Consider the following 19080-nt stretch of genomic DNA (forward strand, 5'->3'; position numbering starts at 1 on the left):
CGCCGTGCGCGCGCGCGCGCGCGCCCGGCTCTGTTTATTGTTGTGGTTCCGCGGTCCCTGGCTCCGCCCCCCGACCAACCAGAGCGGCGGGCCGGGTGAGTGACAGGCGGCGCCGCCAATAGCCGCGGGCGGAGGCCGCGGAGCCGGCCGCCCTCGGGCCGCCATGTTGTGCTGGACGGGACGGCCGGCGCCGCTGGCCGCGGCCCCGCGGGAGCGCGCCATGGAGCCGCGGGTGACCCTCCGCGTTACCTGCCGTGGCGACACCCGGAGCTTCGTCGTGTCCGACCCAGCGCACACGACGTGGGCCGATGTGGAGGCCATGGTGAGCGCAGGCTGGCCGCGGGAGGCGGAGCGGGGTGTCCGCCGTGGGGCCGCAGCTGTGGGGAGCCGGCTCGCTGAGGTGCTGGCTGTGCTGCACGATTCTGTTAGAACCTCGAGGCTTCGAGGACCCGGCGTCTCCGCCCGCGCCTTCCAAAGCAGTGTCCCCCATTTCATAGTCTTAAAACTGGTGGTTCATACGTTTGAGGTCTTGGTTTTTCTTTTTTCCTTAATGGTATGGCTTGCTCCTGCTCTATGCTTAGAGTCACGTTTTGGAAAAAGATTCTGAAGGGCCCTTTTTTTGCTGTGTGAGCAGATGGTCTTAGCTGTTTTCTTTGCCCTTTTCCACAGGTATGGACGCTTGGTTTAGCTCTGTATCCATCTGTAAAGTACATTCTGTTCCTGTTATCTCCCATTCTTTTACTTACTGAAATAGCTATGGTGAAGTAACACATGTCTGCTGCTTTTCTGAAGATTTGTGCTCCTTGGGGTACTGAGTCACTAATGCATTTTTGTTTGGTCCCTTGGTTCCTGGAGCTTTGGGTGTGTTAGTTTGGATAGAGCAGCATCTGACTGGGCCCTGCATGCGCAGGCAGTTGCTTATGGAGATCTGTGCATCGTGCACTTGGTATAGTTAAGAGTTTGTTTGGGTGCTTGTTTTCAGAGCTTTTTAGTGAAAATTCCTGTATTGGCTGAGGTTGAAATTGTGTTGTAAGGATTCCCTTGGCTATGATGAAACTAACATTGTTATTATTATTTTTAATTCTGTAGCAACTGCTCTGTTTTTCTTAGCTTGCTTTCAAAGTGACATCTGAAGAGATCTTGTCGCTATTTTATTTTCTCTCTCTCAACTCTTTTTCTGGCTAATATATTCTAGTACACATACAGAAGAGTTTTACTTTATGAATTACTCAAGTTCAAAGGTTGAGCTGCATCATCTTCACTTGCTGTATTTCAGTCCTCTGAAAGAGGCACCAGTTCAGTCTTAAAATACTTAGTGGCAAGTAGAGCCTGCAGGAATGTCTGAGCTAGTCAGAATCCTGCTTGCATCAAAGCTGGAAGCAGATTACTGTGTAAGCACTGTGTTGCCCTTAATCTTGGGTAGTCTGAGAGCCGGGGTGTGTTTGTTCAAGGCGTGGTGTTCTATTTCAATGTTTCCCTAACCAGGGTAGTACCACGGGTTGTCTCTGTTGTGTGAATTACTGTTTCAGGGGACTACCAGTTAAACTTGTGTCTTTTGTATGTGTTAGTATTTTATTAAATGAGTTTGATGTTTCTAAGGGGTATTGTGAGCTCTTGTTTTACCCTGAGTTTAGGGGAACAGTCTGTGCTACTAGACAACTTAAGTATAAACCACAGTTTCTTGACAAGACAAGTTGGTTTGCTCACTGCATTCCCAAAATTTGGGATGTGTTGCTGGAAGAAGCTGCCTGAAGCACGTTCTCTGCAGAACGTGCCCATGTGTACACTGTGTCCACGTGCTCCAGTGGTGCTGTGTAAGTCCCAGGCAGCCACTGTTGGCTGAGGCTGCTGGTGTTGTTCTGGTAGGTCTGGGCTAGCAGGACATGGGTCAGTTGTTTCAGAGAGTTTCTGTTGGGAAAAACACAGCTTTTGTAGGTATCTGGTACAAAAATGTACAGGAGACTCAAAGACTCAGCATATGGAAACAGCTGCTTTTATTTTATGGTTCGTTTGGTGCTGCTCATTCTGTCTTATTACTGTAAAATGAAATAACTGCTCAGCTCTATTCTCTGAATTCTGATAGGCCAAAAATAGGCTGATCACCTGTGTGAGCTGTCTTCCAGGTACTTTCTAATGTAGGAGATAGAGTTTAGGAGTTGTTTGCCTTAGCCTTCGTGTTTTGCAGTGTTTACCATGACTGAGTTGGTTAACCCTGAGCTTGTCCTCTTAGAATGGGAAGGTTATTATTATTTATTTTGGAGTGAACATTAACCAGGCAAGGTGCAACAGAAAAGAAACTTGTTTATCCTTTTCATTAGGGAAAGTTAGTAAAGGCTGAAGGTAGGGTGCTGGGAAGAATTCAACTCCAGAGGAATGGATTTGGTAAAATAGTGTTTGCTTTTGAGAAAATGAAGGGAGGGATGGAAGGGTTTTAATGTTATTCCAAATTAATAATCATTATTAACTGCAGACATCTGTTATCCTGCCTCACTATGGTTTTTATGTTCTTTTTTTTCGTTGCAGGTTAAAGTTTCGTTTGACCTGGACAACATTCAGATCAAATACATTGATGAGGATAATGATGAGGTAAAATACCTTCCACCTGACTTTCTCAATAAGAAAAATGACTGGTGGGAGTCTTTCTGTCTCGTGATAATTTGTAGTGGGTCCTTCAGGAGTGTTTGTTACGTGGATTGGGGTGGGGGAATGTTTGCCCCTTTAATAAGAAAATAGCTGATAGTCTTGTGCTTTTACTCTTAATGCAGCATACATGTTTTCAAATAGTTTTTTTAGAAGCTACTGCCTTTCTTTTTCACTGCCTATTTAAACAGCCAGTGGTTCTCTGTGCTCTGAGGGAGGAATGTTTCTGCTGAGGAACTTTTTTTTAAAATGAGAATAAGGTAGTTGTAACTATTTGTGTTTGCAGCCATGGTAAAGCATTGTCTCTTCAATCTAGGCTCCTTCCTCTGGAAAATGTAGGTCCCCTGTTATTAGCATATGTTTGCTTCAGTGATCTGGTGTACTCAAATCCTCTGCTTGCTTTATGCAATTGCTGTAATCTCCAAGCAGATTACTGACTCAGAAAACAAATTGGTTACTTCTAGTCGTCCTTGTTGAGTAACTTCCTGCTTGGCACAGTCTCACCCTCTCATATTATTTTTGTTTATCTGGAGATTCAGAGGAGAATGTAACTCTCACACAGAACAGGCCTTTTGCAAATTCAGTGTTCCACTGCTTGGATTATAGCTCTATTAAATGAAATAGGGGTCCTTGTTCTTATTTTTTACCCTAAGGGGAAATGTCAAGAAGCTTCAAACAACATTTCAGGGAAAGATTCTCCCCTTATTTGCTAGCCTGTGTAATATATAAATATATAACTGCATCTGTGAAAGCTTTTTCTGAAATACTGAGCAAACATTGTTCAGAATCCTGTGATGCTGTAGAGATTGAATAGCTTCTTGTATTAGTGACTTCTATGTGTGGAATTGATAAATGAGTATCTTCTGAATGGGCTTATGAAACACTTAATTGGTCTTTTGCTGGGCATTTAAAGCAACTGGGGCCAAGCTCTGGACTCATGTAGTGAGCCCAGTGGTACAGGCACCAGCTTTCTGAGGAGAGCATGCTTGTCCTGGGTGCCAGCAGTGCAGAGAACTGCTTCCTCTGCCAATCCAGTAACAAACACGGGCTGCTTCAAAGCACCACAGCTTTGGGTAATGATTAAACATGGCAGCAATAACAAATATCTAAAGGAGGAGTGTTTCAGAAACTGTATAAAAAATAAAAGTATGTTTATTCTGAAGCGTGTTAATTTTAAGAGAATTGTGAAAGTGTGTTTGTGGCTTTTGCTCACTGTTACTTCTCTTTGCAGGTCTCTGTGAACAGCAAAGGTGAGCTGCTGCTTTATTGAGGTGAAATCAAGCAAGAGACCCCAACTGTTGCTCGTGTTTTTTGGAGATGGAGTTGAGAATGCTTGCTTTTTGATTTTTGTATTTGATATATGATTTGGCATCAAATTCTTCCTAAAGCAAATAGTTCTTGATCCATAGGAATAAATTGGAAGTGACTAAATTAATGGAATGTTGTGGCTCTTAGCTGTGAAAATGTGTGCTAGTTGCTGTATTTACAGTTTCTTGCACTATTTTAAGAGAATTTACAGAAGGTAGAGGAGGCCCCTTGTCCTGTAAGGGTTTCTAAATACTGTGTGCTAAACTTGCATCTGTTGTGTGAGATAGGGGCCATTCACATTTCTTTCTATTTTTCTTTAGAGGAATATGAAGAAGCTCTGAAGGTAAATGTGCTCTTTGACTTTTTTCAATATATTCATCCTTCTCCAGTTAAAATTGGTGTAGCTGAGAAAAAAAAACAGCATTACCTGGCCCAGGATATGAGAATAGCTGTTTTCTAGCTTTAGACAGTAGCTTGAGTGTCCTAATACATTTTTTTTTTCCATCCTGGTTGGTCTTTGTTTTTATAAATTAGTTGTATAGGCAGTTATGACTGAGGACCCTGAGCAGCAGTGGCTTGGTTAAGAGACTGACTTTCTCAAACACTTCAACAGTAATCCTGTATTTGGAAATATTGGGCTTTAGTGAATCCCTTGAAAAATCTTGCCCCATAGACCCTACTGCCAGAGTATATCATTAAGAGTTATTAGACTCAGTGCTTAATTACTTCATAAGCAGTTAGACAAAATAAGAATTGCATTTCTTTATGTTTCTTTTTTACATTATTAAGTCTTTCAAAACTTTTTGCTCATGGTTTGAATTTCAAATCTGATAATTTCAAAATAATAATTTTCTGGACACAATCTATTGCTTACTGGCTCCTATGAACACTTTCTTGGGCTGAAAAATTCCAGTAGGATATTTTCATGTTTATCCTTTGGCTTTTAATAAACTTTTTAATAAGCATATTAGTAACCTCTAAGAAGTAGAGTATCAGCTGACTCTGCCTTGGTGTTCCTCTCAGTTTTTCTTTTTGTGTCTGTTAGTCTTTCCCCACCCTTTCCCCAAACTGTCCAATTTAGTGTAATACTGTATTTTTACAGATTTTTGTATGCTGATTGTAAGTGGGAAATGTGGTGTATGTATGTACTGTTTATTTAGATTGCAGTTAAACAAGGAAATCAACTTCAGATGAATGCCTATGAAAAAAACTCTTCTCGTGCTTTGCAACTACATGAAAAAGTTGTGACAGAAAAGCTGGTGCTTCTTAAGGATGAGAAGAAACCACTTTTGCACTGTTCCATGCTAGCTCAGGGATTAGAGGAAGAATTAAAAAATGACAAGGATCTGACCATTCAGGTAGGAAGCTGAGCTGCATTAAAACAAAGAATTAATAAATGTAATTCACTTTGTAGACTGATTGTCCTCTTTACCCATATATTAAAACTGAGTTCAGAAGCTGATGTCTGTTTTCAGTTACCTGCTCACCAAATAGTTTGAATGTCTTCAAGAGGATAATTTGATACTGTCTTTAGAAATGCAGGTGCTTTCATGTTGGCCATTCTTAAGTACTTTGATACACAGAGCAATTCTGAAGCCCTCATTGCCATCTAGTAACTTCTGGTTGACTTGACTTCTGTGGCTTTGGTGTGTAATTACACTCAAATGCTGATGAGGCAGAAACGTTTCAGGAAAATGTCAGTGGCTACTTTGTGTTGCTTCTGCACTGTTTTCTGAAGAACTTTAAATATTTTTTTATAAAGATGCTTAAAAGCTCCTTCAGCAGTTAACTTGCTGTGTTGAGGGTTCTTTTTTTTGCATACTTTTTGTTTATTTTGTTTTTTTTTCCTCCAGCAAAAGTTAAATCAGACCAGAGCAGAAAGCACAAATGAAAATCCTCCAGAATGGTTTACGAGCTACTTGGAAACAGTAAGTGTATTGTCTTGCAAGTGTTGGTATACATGAAGAAATACATAAGAAGCTGTTCATGGAAGAGATCTGTGTGATGCCTGACTCTAGACATACGAACACACTTGACATCAGCACTTGTGACCAGGATCTCAGTGGGAGTTAGATGTCTGACTATGTCTACAGTGTAGGGGATACCTAAAAAAACCCCACAACCATAAACTTGATCCATACCACTTGTGAAAAGTGGATTGTTTAGTTTATGCATTTGATTAGTTTGAGTGTAGTTTGAAGTAGCTCCCATAATAGAATCTTTGTGGCACTCCAGACAGCCATAGGAATTCCAGACCACTCATTTTGGGACAGCATGGAATAGTGGTGCTCTTGTAGACTCTTGATTGCCCAGTTTCAGCAGGGGAGTACTTTCACCAGGGCAATACTTTTGGTTTCCTGTGATTGAAAGCAGAGCATTTGATGACCTTACTTTCCTTGACTGTTTGCTTTGAGAAAATACTTTCAGGAAGCCATTGACAATAACCTACAGTTAAAGATGTGGATGTTAACTTGTTTTGAACAGCTAATAAAGTGAAAAACAGTTTGATGCCACTGCAAAGAGTTCATTAGCTAGCGAGTTCTTGAAACTATGTGCATTTATCTTTAAGCATTTTTTCCTAGAGTCTCCTTTCCTTTGCCACCTATTTATACAAACTAAAAATAGGGGGAGCTCATGGTTATGTTTAAAACATCCCTGGTGGGCAAATCAGAACTTAATGGTAGAGACTCCAGAGGGGTTTAGGAGTTGTGGTAATATGTTGGAGATGAGTTTCCTTCCCTTCGTGCAAGGTTATGGAAGAAAAACAATATTGTAAGCACAAATATGTGATTTTTAACTTGCCTTTTTAAAAGCTCTGGGTTGGTATTTTCTAAAATGAAAGTCCTCTCTGAGGAATGTGGTGTTTGTTTAATTTCGTGTCGAGTGTGCAGGGGGTAGGGGAAGTGATTCTGAAGTAGTCTATGATGTACAGATCAGGAGACTTGTGACCGTGTAACTCAGCTTTTCAAACCTCGTGTGTAGTTCTCATCTATGACTGCTTTAATTTCTTTCTAGTTCAGGGAACAAGTAGTTAAGGAGACTGTTGAGAGGCTGGAGCAGAAGCTGTATGAGAAGCTTGTTCATTGCAATCAGCCTGCAGAGTTTGCTGAGAGCTCAGTTACAGCAGCACCTCCACCTTTGGAGAGCCCGTCGGGGAACAGCAGCCAGTGTGACTGGCTGATCTCCTGCTGCAACTGCCAGGCTCGGATTGTTGGGGTTCGCTACCAGTGCAGGTAGGGTCTGATGGGAGCTGGGAGCGTGGGGAACCTAACCTGCATGGCGTGTGAGTGACTCTGAGAAACTCTCTTGGGGTCACTGATTTCTAGGTTGCTAACCTGCAGCCTGCTGTACGTTTCAGAACGTCTACTATGTGTCTCAGCAACAGCTGATGTTGTCTCCTGTGGTGACTAGATTTCATCTGCATAAAAGCAGGATTAATACTATTTGAGAAAAGGAGATTGTTAAAAGTGAGAGAATTTCACAGTGCTGTGTTGTCAATGGGCTCTTTACCTTATCTGCATATAACATGCAGTAAATTGTAAAGGAAAATGTTTTGTTTGGTTAACTAAACAAAAAAGCAGGGGTTGGTTGGTTGGTTCTGAGAGTCAGTGAGACTAAGGCAGGTCATACTTGTTTTTAATGATCACACTGTTGTCAGTCTAATAATATGAAATAAGTTTTGATGAATGTCTTATGTGAGGCGTTAAAAATGAGAGTTTTATTTGAATGAGGCAATTACTGTAAAGATCAGCATTTTGGGAGTAGGCAGAAGCAGTGTATGAAATGCCAACAGGAGCTTTTCTTTGGACTTTTTTTTTCCTTGTTGGCAGGAGATGACAGTCTGGTTTTTATCAGCCCTGTTCCTGTAGGAGTAATCTGCCTTGCATTCCTGAATGCTTGTTGACTTAGCCTCTGTATTTTCATAAGTACGGTGCTGTTTCTGGCACTGGATTTTGGTAAAATGTTCTGCCCTTTGTAGCAACAATTTTAGTCATTTGTGCTAAAGGAAGCATCTATTTTTTTCAATGTGTGTTCAAAGAAATGGGAACTGTGTAGCAGTTTTGCCAAGAAGAGAGATAATCATCTAGGTATTCACATGGCTCCAAATACTGATACACGAGTGAGACAACCAGCTGCTGTCACTTGGGAACTGCTTACAGTGGTGGTGCAATACAGAGTTGTTTCTCTGCAGAAATTCTTTGCCTCTTGGTAACCTCCTGTCTTTTCTGCTTTGCAGCCTTTGTCCAGCCTACAATATCTGTGAGGAGTGTGAAGCAGGAACGTATGCACACGATCCCAACCATGTGCTGTTAAAGCTGCGCAGACCCATCCTCTGTGTCGCTGACAATTACAGCCTTGCAGAGCTCTCACCACGCCTGCCTGCTACTCTGGAGCAAGTCAGGTAAATGGTGGCACCTGTCAATACCTGACAAGATTGTCCTGATAGCAAGTGGAAACACCTGTATTGGAGTTGAGGTTCACCTTTTATTTTTAGAGATAACAAGAAATGGAAATGGTACTCAAACTTCATTGTGAGTAACAAAAAATAGCTACGTACTTATAAAGGGCCTAAGTCATAAATCTTACAGTGTTTCTAATACCAAAGTAGAAAAGACAGACTTCTGTGCCATAGATGGGTAGTAAACTTTGAGACCTTGTGTTTTCTTTGGGCACTCTGTGTCTGCCTTTTTTTGTTCTTTCAGAGACCATTCAAAATAGTTCCACAAGCAACTGTGAGGATGTTCTTTTAAAATCATTTGGTATCCAGTCTAGAAGCACGGGACATTTCCTGAAGGGTTCTCTTAAGACTGTGCTGGCTAAAGATAAATCAGTTTAATGTAATAAGGTGTCTTAATGGCTCTGCAGGCTCCAGAAACAGATGGACAAAAGATTTCTGAAGGCGGAGAAGCAAAGATTGCGAGCAGAAAAGAAACAACGAAAAGCGGAGGTCCGAGAGCTCAAAAAGCAGCTAAAATTGCACAGGAAAATTCATCTGTGGAACTCTATCCATGTATTGGAAACGAATGGCTCACCTACTCTGAAATCTGAGAGTCTCCAGCCTAATACCTTCCTGTAAGGGTTGTTGTTAACTGAGCATCTGGTAGTTGTGCTGTCTGACTTTTTGTTATGAGACCAAGTTAAAGTAACAGGAAGAAGATTGTGAAATTGCTCATTTGAAGTATGATTTGTCATTTGACTGTGTGAGAATTTTGTCTAAATGTGATTTGCACAGTAGAGCGTTTTTAATTGAGAGGTGAGTAGGAGAAAGAAAAAAAGCTACTGATGGTTATTACCAGAAACTTATGATTTATGTAGATTTAGGAGGAAGGAGAGTGCCTAGGATTATATGTACATGTGCATGCTCATACAGCACAAATTAACATTGCTGCCAGTTTTAAAAAGTCTGTATCTTCCTACCTTATTAAGTGTGTCTGCATCAAGTGAAGTACATTCTGTATATTTACATTCAGAGCTATTTTATCTTCTTCATTTTCTTATGTGCTCTTAAGCTGAGGTTCATCAGACAGCAACCTTTGCAGGCAACTGCTTTGCATTTCCCATTCCCCTTGAGTTTATGAATGTGCAGTGTAGTTTGTTTCTTTAATTAATCCCTTCCATTTAGGGCATTTAAAAGGCAAATTAACATTTATCAGCAGCTGAACTTCTTCAGTTTTGGTGTATTTTGGTTTTTTTGTTTACTCTCTCCAATCCCAGGAGTCCTAATCAACCCTTCCAAGCAATTGTCCCAACGTTAAGTGCAGTATTTGTGGATGAGAATTTGCCTGATGGTACTCACTTGAAACCAGGAACAAAGTTTATCAAACACTGGCGAATGAAAAATACTGGCAACGTGGAATGGAGCTCAGACACAAAGGTATCTTGCCTTTGCTCTTACTTTTGCACACTAAAATCATTCTGGAAGATAACATTTTTGTGTGACTTCTCTGTTAGGAACTGTTTAAGATTTCCTTTGGCCTGTTGATTCCCAGCTGGGAATTCTGGGGCAGTAAGCTGTCTAGGTACTCTTTATAAGTGTAGACTATAAGAAGAAAGCAATTCAGAGTACCATCACTGAACATGTTTCCCATTAATAATATGTCCCCCATATATAATGTTTGACCTGGTTTACAACTGGTCTGTTGCTTTTCTGACCTCGAAAACCCTTTGGTTCTGTGAGTGGCTGCATTGGTGTTGAAAGGTGGGGGTACCTTTGTGGTGTTAATGACTGAAGTGAGAATGTGTATGAGCAGCCTGTCTTCTCCATGCCTGGTACCTACAAGGCCTTTCAGCAGAGGAGCTCTGCTTCCTACTGCCCACACTTTGCAGAGAAGCTTGTGAAGTTAACTTTTGGCTTTTTCTGTTGTATATTTCAGTTGAAACTTATGTGGGGAAATCTGACCTTGGCATCTTCTGAGAAAAAAGATGTGTTAGTGCCATCCCTTCCATCTGGACAAGTAGGAACTGTTTCAGTTGAGTTTGTAGCTCCCAACATAGAAGGAACTTACACTTCTCACTGGAGACTGTCACACAAAGGGGAACAGTTTGGGCCAAGGATCTGGTGCAGTATTGTTGTGGATCCCTCTCCAGCTGCTGACTATGTAGAAAGTGATTGGAAGGATTCTGACTCCTGTCAGAAGAGTAGAGCTTCCAGAACAAAACAGGCAAGTCACTCACCTGGTATTTGGGGCAGTTCTGAATTGCCTAGGAGACAGGGTATTGTGTATTATTTGGCACAGTATTCCTAACTAACTATTCAAGGGGATTATTTTAGCCATTTGCTTCTAAATTTTATTTTTAATAGGAAAGACACACAACATATATTGCATTTATAAGTTCTAAAGTAGTTGGTCTTTTTGACAGGCATGAGGTTAGTTATCAGTCTGTTTTAGCTATTTGTCTGCTTCTTTGAACTGAAACACTGTAGAATTTCTCTTAGGTCTTGTCCTTTTGGCTCTGTAATGAGCTGATTTAAATCTCTTTGAAATTACTTGTGTGTTTACACAAAATTCAGGCTTTAGGTTTTATGGTGTTTTATTTACTGTGGCTAAGGAGCTTCTGGGACACTGGTTTTTTTTATTTTTGCAGGAGGCTTCCTTAAAGACAGAAACAGAGGTGCAACTCGTGGGTGAAATTGCAGAGCAGGCTGAAATATCTCTGCCAACTATTCCCTTAAAGATCAAAAATCTGCCAAGTGAGAGAGAATTTTATATCCCATCTGTCGATCTCCTCACTGCACAGGTAAAGTACTAAAATTCAGATAGATAGATAGAAAGCAAACCATCTTGGGTTTGATGTCTAGGTATGTAGACATCTGTAGGAATAAAGCTGCTGAGCTCTAAAAAGGACCACTCTCTTTTCAGAAAGAGTGTATTGCATTTTATATAGCAGAGCTGTTTTCTTGAACTGGTATCAATCAGGGACTTATCATTATGTGGAAGGTATGTGCAGGACAGATTAAGATTCCCAAAAAAGAGTCAGCATTGAGTCTTTCTCTTGCCCCTAACAACGGAGTTCTCAGTTTTGTCTCTTGCTGCCCTGATTTGTGCACCATATTCAATGATGTAAATATATATTGTGGGAAAACTGCCCTCTGAGGTCGTGTTGAGGAACAAAGTGTTATTTCTACATCACTGAGATCTGTGCTGCCAAGTACAGATATGATTCAGTTTCAGAGTTTGCTCATGGAAACTGTGTGGTGTTTCTTCCTGTAGGATTTGCTGTCCTTTGAGCTGTTGGACATTAATATTGTGCAGGAATTGGAGCGAGTGCCACACAATACTCCTGTTGGTAAGGCTCCCGTATTCTCTGTGCTCTCTTGAGCACAGACAGCTATCCTTTATGTTTTTCAGTCTTGGCTTCTTTTCACCTTCATGTCCCCAAGATGATAACATTCCAGATGTTGAGGAATGCTGACATTTTCTTTGCACCACCAGTGGCAGTGTAATGCAAAGCTAGTTGTTTATTCTACCAGATTATCTTGCAAAATAACTAAGTTTCTTCAGTCTTGAAAAAATGTCCCTTAAAAAGAATAACTTTTAAAAATGTTACCTCCTGGAGGCTCCTTCTCCTTTAGTGCCAATTATCTTTGCTCCCTGTGTTTTCCAGACATGACTCCATGCATGTCCCCTTTGCCACGTGACAGCCCCTTGCTGGAGAAACCTGGCTTAGGTCAGATAGAGGAGGAGAACGAGGGGAGTGGATTTAAACTAGTGCCTGGTAAGCAGTAGTCCTGAGGAGCTTGGGGGTGAAGGGAGGATATTGTCACTTCTGTGTAGTCAGCAAACCTGATGCCTAAAAGAAATTCTAACTACTGTCTTCCCCTTCTTTGGAGAAAAAAAAAAAAAAAAAAAAGGTTGGTCGGTTCAAAAACCTGGAGTCTGACACTACTTTAGTGATTGTAGAGGTTGGAGCATAATGTATGTCGATTCAGAAATACAAATCATAGAATCACAGAATGGTTTGGGTTGGAAGGAACCTTAAAGATTATCCAGTTCCACCCCCCCTGCCATGAGCAGGGACACCTTCCACTGTCCCAGGTTGCTCCAAGCCCTGTCCAACCTGACCTCGGACACTTACATCGATGAGGCAGCCACAGCTGCTCTGGGAAACCTGTGCCAGGGCCTCCCCACCCTCACAGGGAAGCATTTCTGCCTAATACCTAATCTAAATATACCCTCCTCCATCTTAAAGTCGTTCCCTGCTGTCCTGTTACTGCATGCCCTCGTATAAAGTCCTTTCAAATGCTTCTTTTGATTTGTCTGACCACTAGAATTGTTGGGAGAATTAACAATCTGCCCTTTAATAGACTAGGTTATACTCAAAACATTCCAGGTTTGGCTCCCCATACTTCTCAATCACTTTCACATTCAACTTGAGCTGAATTTAAAAATCATTCAATTTTTAGAAAGAATTAACACACAGAGTCAATATTAGCTGTGGCTAGTCTAAAAAATTCTTATTATAGTTACATTTCCTTGTTGTGGTGGTAAAATATGTTTCCCTTTCCAAGGCATGGCAGAAGCCTGCCTTTCTGTGGACTCTTCTGTGGTGAAAGTGAAAGCTGAACATGCATTGAACCAGGAGGAAGGGGAAGAAGATATGAGTGGGACTCAGTTTGTCTGTGAAACTGTAATTCGATCTCTGACCCTGGATGCTGCACCTGACCACAAGCCCCCACAAAAAGCCCCCAAAATCCTCCAGAGTAAGTACTGGCATTAGCTGCCTTCCTGTGGCTTGACTTGTTTGCAGTCAGATGTGAGACACAAATTGCTCAGCTCAGGTGGTTGATACCATTTAATTGTTTTTCCTGATTGGTTTTATTAGACTCTTTACAAACACTACAAGACACCTTCAGTTGCAATATGATAAATGAAGAATCTCCTATGACAAATAGTAATTCCACTTCCAAAAAGGAAGCAAAGATTCATCAGTCAGAGCCAATGACAGAAAATTCCTGTGGTGAGTTTGAATGTAAGATAAAGCTGTAAAAAAATAATGTGTGAAAAGATCTGACACTGTTCTAGGAAATTGATCTTCATTAGATGAAGAGAATCATTAGATTGTCCCAGTTGTAAGAATGATTACATCAGAAAATTGGTGTCAGTACTTTAACAACCAGCTAGTTTAATAGCTGTTTCTTAAAGAAGTGAAATTGAGACCAAAAGGTTCCAGTTGGGTATTCAAATAAGTGCTCATATGTTATGCATGACTGGTGCCTCCATATTTTTTACACATAGCTTGAAGTATTTCTGACCTGTTTCTAATGTGTGTGATTTAGGAGCTGAAAACTAGAGTTTAGGTTCTCTGTATAGCTCTTATTCCTGTTTTTACTATAAGCATTAAGGCCAGCAGCATATTTGCATAGGCTTAACATTAAGATCTATTACTCTTTCACACTACACCCTCCTCACAATAGGGCAAATTACACCATGAATAGCAGCAGATGAGTTTCAGTTGTTTCTAAATCTTATCTCTTACAACTGGGACAACACTGTCTCTGCTGTTGTCCATACAAAACGGACAATGGTTAATACTTCATTTTTTGTCTTGCTAGGGGACCTTCCACTGTCTGATGAGAGCAGAAGCCCCTGTAGTGGTGCTGGCAATTGTGATGAAGAAGATGATAAAGATGATGTTCAGAGTCAATGCTCCTCTGCTTCATCAGAGGATTATATCATTATTCTCCCTGAGTGCTTTGACACCAGTCGGCCTTTAGGCGACTCCATGTATAGTTCAGCTCTTTCTCAGCCTGGCTTAGAAAAGACTGGAGAACCTGAAACAGTAGCAGAGAACCCAGAAGGGGGAAGCCAGCCACAGATCCATAGGGTCAGTGATACTTCGACAGCTTCACAAACACTGGCTGCAGTACCATTAACCCCAGCAACTGTGGACACCTTACCCCAGACACAAAGGTATGCTTTGGGGACAAGAACAAAATGGTGATGCTGGTATTGCTGTAGACTCTGCAAGGTCTGGTACTCCCAAACAGGAACTTTTGTAACAAAAGTTTTATCATATACTGAGGTAAATGTTCTTAAATCCTGGAACTTTTTTATAGAGCCTGTATTCACTGATCTAAGTGAGTGCAAGAGAGGGAACATTTACCTCAGTATATGATAAAAGGGAGCATGTGATCTTTTTTCTTTTTTTCTGTTGATCTGGACTTATTTATGTGTGTACATGTAGAATAAGAGTAGTGATGTTTTTGCCTTACATTCTCAGGAATCTTTCATCTCTTCAGAATCCTATCTTCCAAGAACCAAACACACCAGCTTCAGAGAACCTCTCTTCTGCTCCTCATAATCAAACACAAAGAGAAGGTACTGACAGTATTTAATGCAGGGTGCAGACTATTGCTATCACCTATTCCTTATGCCCAATACTGAATTTGATGTCTCGTTACTCTTGAGGAGAGCAGAAATCTACTAACTAAAGATTTTAATTTTTCTCTGGGTGTTGAACTTTTGCTATGTGGATGTTGCAAATAAAGAAATAATTGGCTTTGTGGATTAGTTAAGAGCATCTATTATAGGAAATGGTAAGAGGATACTCAAATGTCCTTACAGGCATCTGGAAAATTAGCTTGCTCTGGAATTAATGAGCTATGTATTTAAGCTGCTGTTACAGTCACTGAGACAGCAGTTCCTCTTGTGTCAAATACCCACTGATGAATCAGTCATGTGGTTCTGAAACTCTTCTGACTGCTTTCACTGCAGTGAGAATCCTGGACACCTGGTCTGCATAACTAAACTTAGAGTATTACAATTGTACTGAGACACACTTTTTTTCTGTTTATGTATGTGTTGCATTTCTCCAGCTTAATTATTGTTACCTGGACACGTTGACATTTTTTTTTTTCCTTTTCCAGAACCCAGTGGTGAAGATAGTCATGGGCCAGGATCTTCTGCATTTCTCACTAAGTTCTCAGAATACCCGAGGTAATGAAGCTGAAGCTGTGACTTCACAAACACTATTTCAGACTGAGAACTGCTTAATTAGACACCTAGGAAAAAGCTCTGGCTTACAGATTTCATGTAATCACCATTTTGGAGAGAGGCCTCCCTTCTTAAAGGAAACATGCTATATTTTCTTAAGATCTTGGTTTCTACTTGGACACAGATCTAAAGGATGCAAGAACTGGCAAGCCAAAATTAATGAAGAGCTCAAGTTGAATGCTTCTGAAGTTCTGTGGCTTTTTTTTCTGGAAAATCTCAGGATTCTTAGAATGGTGATTTTACAAGTTAGCTATAAAGTTGTCCTAAAGTACTGAGACTGGAGGAATAAATTGAAATGTTGAGCAGAATATTAAGTAACTTAAGTATTCATAGAAAACAAATGGAAGTTACCCTACCCTGAATGGGTATGTGTCAGTGCACAGCTTTCATGTAGGTATGTTCTCTTCTAGATACTAAGCTCTTTACAAAAGGTTGCTTCATGGAAAGCATACATCCACAATTTAATAGAAGGTGTCAAGAAAAAAGGAATGAGCTTCTTGTATAGCTCAGTTCCCAAACATGGCTGATTCCTTTGGATCATAGGCTGTTGTCTCCAACAGTCCTCACATCAACAGGCAGCAACTTGCATTCCACTGAAACAAACCCTTGGCTTTACTGACCCTAAAGCAGCACCTGGTCTCTTCACAGGTACCCTCAAGGAAGCAGCATTGCAGGAGAACTCGTGAAAGGAGCTTTGTCAGTTGCTGCTTCTGCCTACAAAGCATTATTTGCTGGACCACCCATTATTGAACAGGTAACTGTTTTTCCTGTATTCAGTGTGAGTTTCATAAAATGACAACCTTAAATTTATAGGTTTATGTTTTAGAAGGGTATCAATATTCCATATTGGACTTAATGTAAGAGTCAAATACTAAGTCTGATGGCATCCCTTTGAGGAGATCAGAGTCTGCTCTCAGCAGACTGAGATATCCATGCCATAGGGATGGAAGCATGTCTCTTGTAGCATCATGTAAGAGCAGTAACTCATCTTTGTAAGTGAGCAGTGAAAGGGAATATAAATGGGGCTAAAAGAGCCTCTGTGCCTCAATTTGATTCTAGTATAATGCCGGGCCCCTAGTTTAAATGGCAAAAAATAAATTACCTTTTTTAGCTTATCTTACTCTCTTTTGTTTTCAGCAGCCTGCAGCTACAGAAGAGCAGACTGCCACTCTGCTGTCCAGTCTGTGTGAGATGGGATTCTGTGACAGGCAGTTAAACCTGCGGCTGCTGAAGAAACACAACAATAACATGATTGAAGTGGTAACTGAATTGCTTCAGATCAGTAACAGAGACTGGTGCAATAGATGCTAAACCTGCCTGGTGGAGGGAGGAATAGTCTTCATTGAGTAAACTCTAATTAAACATGGTAAGAGTAGCAGGCTGCTCCTCAGCTGCTCTCTGTTTGGAGGTTTGACTTAAAACTTGGGCTTTTCTTTGAGCATTTGACTTTTTCTTTTTTTTACCCTCATGGAAATGTCAAACAACCCTTTTTGTGGCATCTCTTGAAATGGATACCAGAATTTCAGTTATTATTTGGACCTCATAGTTAAATGAGTAGTCTTTAAATCTCTAATTTCGGATCAAATCCTTTTACCAGGGAATCGTGTAGAACTAAACTTTGCACCCAGATGAGAACTTCCCATTTTATTGTGTATACATTTTTGTTTTAGGCAGCTGGAATTTTTTTGTTGGCTTAATTAGCTTTGGAATAGGAACCAGTGCAAAATGCTACTATAAAATGTAGTCCTGCTTAATTTACAAGAGATGCCCGAAACTAGTAGTTTGTTTCTTCTGATGATTTTAGTAATTGGTTTTCCAATGCACGATAGTATTGTGACAAATTTAAATCTTACAAGTTATTCTAAGAAAAAGAAGTTACTCACAGAAGAAAGCCATCTTGAATCATCAAATGACTTTTGAAAAGTCTGAAAGTGTAACTGCAGTTAAACTGATGAATTCCAGTAAAGTTGTTGCTTGTTGTAGCAGAAGGAAGCAGGAGAATCACCACCAGCAACTGAACCAGTAATGATAGTGCAAACCAGATCTCTTAGCAGTGGAAGTATAACCTACATAAAATATTTTGTTAAAAATGGAGTGTAAGGGTAGGAAAGGCCTTTCTAGGAATCTTTACAGGCTCTTTGTTAAAATATTAAAAATTTGACCATTACCTTTTTTGACTATAGGGCAAATGTTTTAATCTGTTAATACCACACAAAAAAATTCAAGAATGTGTAGGAACCCAGACCTGAACTGGAGTATACATTTTGGTAATGTTTAGGAATGCAAAGAATGCTTGAAGCAGGGATCACATAACTTTACATTAGAGTTTGAAAAATGTGTTAACTTAAGCACTTTCAAGTGTACAGTCTCCTCTGATGGTCCTAGCTGGTCCTGTGTTTCCATAGCCACACCTGTAGAATGCATTTTTCTCACAAGATTTTGTTTTAGATGCCCATATTTAATTTGGAAAACTAAGAATTCCCTTCTAAATATGCTGAGAGAGTTGATTCTGAAGAATGACGAGAAATGAGCACCAGACACTGCTGTGCAGTGGGGTATCCACAGATAACTCCTCAGAGTTCAGTCCCTCAGCAGGTGACAGTGTTGGCTACATTCTTACTTTTTCCTTGCTGCAGTAAGAGACCATTGATTCTAAAATATTTTATATTACTCCTGCTTCAAACTAGTGTTCTGTTTCGTCACAATATAGCTAAAGCAGTGTCAGTATTGTGACTGACCAGGTTATCAGTAATTTTTTAAAAGATTTAGTACCCCTAGAGATAAAATACCATTAAAATAGTTCAAGAAAACAAATGTATCATACCACTTTCGTTTTAAACCTATTTTTATAGATTGTGGAAGATATACTCTTAAATGTTTATTTTGAAATACAGTAGAAGTATTTTGCAGTGTTTCCCATCTCTCTGTACACCAGGATAACTGTGTGCTGTGGACCAGTTAAAGATCCTTCTGTAACTTTCCACCTTAACTTGGCTGTGTTGTTTTGAGTATCTTTTGACTAATGCCAACTCTAGAACAAGGAGGAAGAAGGGACAGGGGTGAAATGCAGAAGCTGATGACACTTTGAAGCAGAGTGTGGTTATTTGCTTGGGTCTTTCAGGCCCAGCAGGACCCATGTTCACTGTGTGTACCTTTGTACTTGGAATGTTAATGTGTTCTATAAATTACAAAACGAAAACATTTGAGGAGGAGCACTTCATTGCAGATTGAAATGGCAAGTGTGAGATGCTGTTCTGTTTAGGTTACTTTTTACTAGAGTTTAGATGCTGTATGCTCAGGCTTAAGATAGATCTATTTCTGTTGGCTTTGTATATTTTGTTAATGGATGCATGATATAATTTATAATATATTCTACAGAGCAGATGTGATCTCTGTATCTTATTTCGGGTGAGCGCAGGCGCCTGGGACAGGGGGGTTGGGATGGGGCTCCTACCCCTGCACCGGCCGCAGGCTCCCCAGCACGGGCCGTGGGCACCGCAGCCGCTTCCCCCGCCGCTGCTGGGAGCACACGGCCTCAGCTCCTGCGGCCAGGGGCTGAGCAGGGGCACCCTGAGGGCCCGCGGGCAGAAGCGGGGCCTGCGCTGAGACTTCTCCTACCGCCAGGCCCGGGCTGAGC

General features: G+C 40.8%; 1 protein-coding gene across 3 annotated transcripts; it reads left to right on the top strand.

Annotated features, from left to right (window-relative positions):
* Positions 1-141: 141 nt before the first annotated feature.
* On the top strand, positions 142-18827 carry NBR1 (NBR1 autophagy cargo receptor). 3 transcript variants are annotated; one of them, XM_068996220.1, is made up of 21 exons: positions 142-322; positions 2524-2586; positions 3872-3890; positions 4269-4291; positions 5109-5306; positions 5802-5876; positions 6964-7181; positions 8186-8350; positions 8815-9021; positions 9664-9823; positions 10323-10610; positions 11035-11187; positions 11661-11736; positions 12055-12165; positions 12959-13150; positions 13273-13407; positions 14003-14360; positions 14671-14768; positions 15317-15386; positions 16092-16197; positions 16581-18827. In XM_068996220.1, the coding sequence occupies exons 1-21, from the start codon at positions 164-166 to the stop codon at positions 16752-16754; spliced, it is 3048 nt and encodes a 1015-aa protein (XP_068852321.1). In that variant the 5' UTR covers positions 142-163; the 3' UTR covers positions 16755-18827. The 3 variants fall into 3 exon arrangements, with proteins under 3 accessions (XP_068852321.1, XP_068852322.1, XP_068852323.1); XM_068996221.1 differs by having other exon boundaries at positions 16584-18827; XM_068996222.1 differs by lacking the exon at positions 142-322 and adding an exon at positions 2310-2382.
* Positions 18828-19080: the final 253 nt, after the last annotated feature.

Source organism: Aphelocoma coerulescens, chromosome 27, assembly GCF_041296385.1.
Source record: "Aphelocoma coerulescens isolate FSJ_1873_10779 chromosome 27, UR_Acoe_1.0, whole genome shotgun sequence".
In the NCBI taxonomy this organism is placed as follows: domain Eukaryota; kingdom Metazoa; phylum Chordata; class Aves; order Passeriformes; family Corvidae; genus Aphelocoma; species Aphelocoma coerulescens.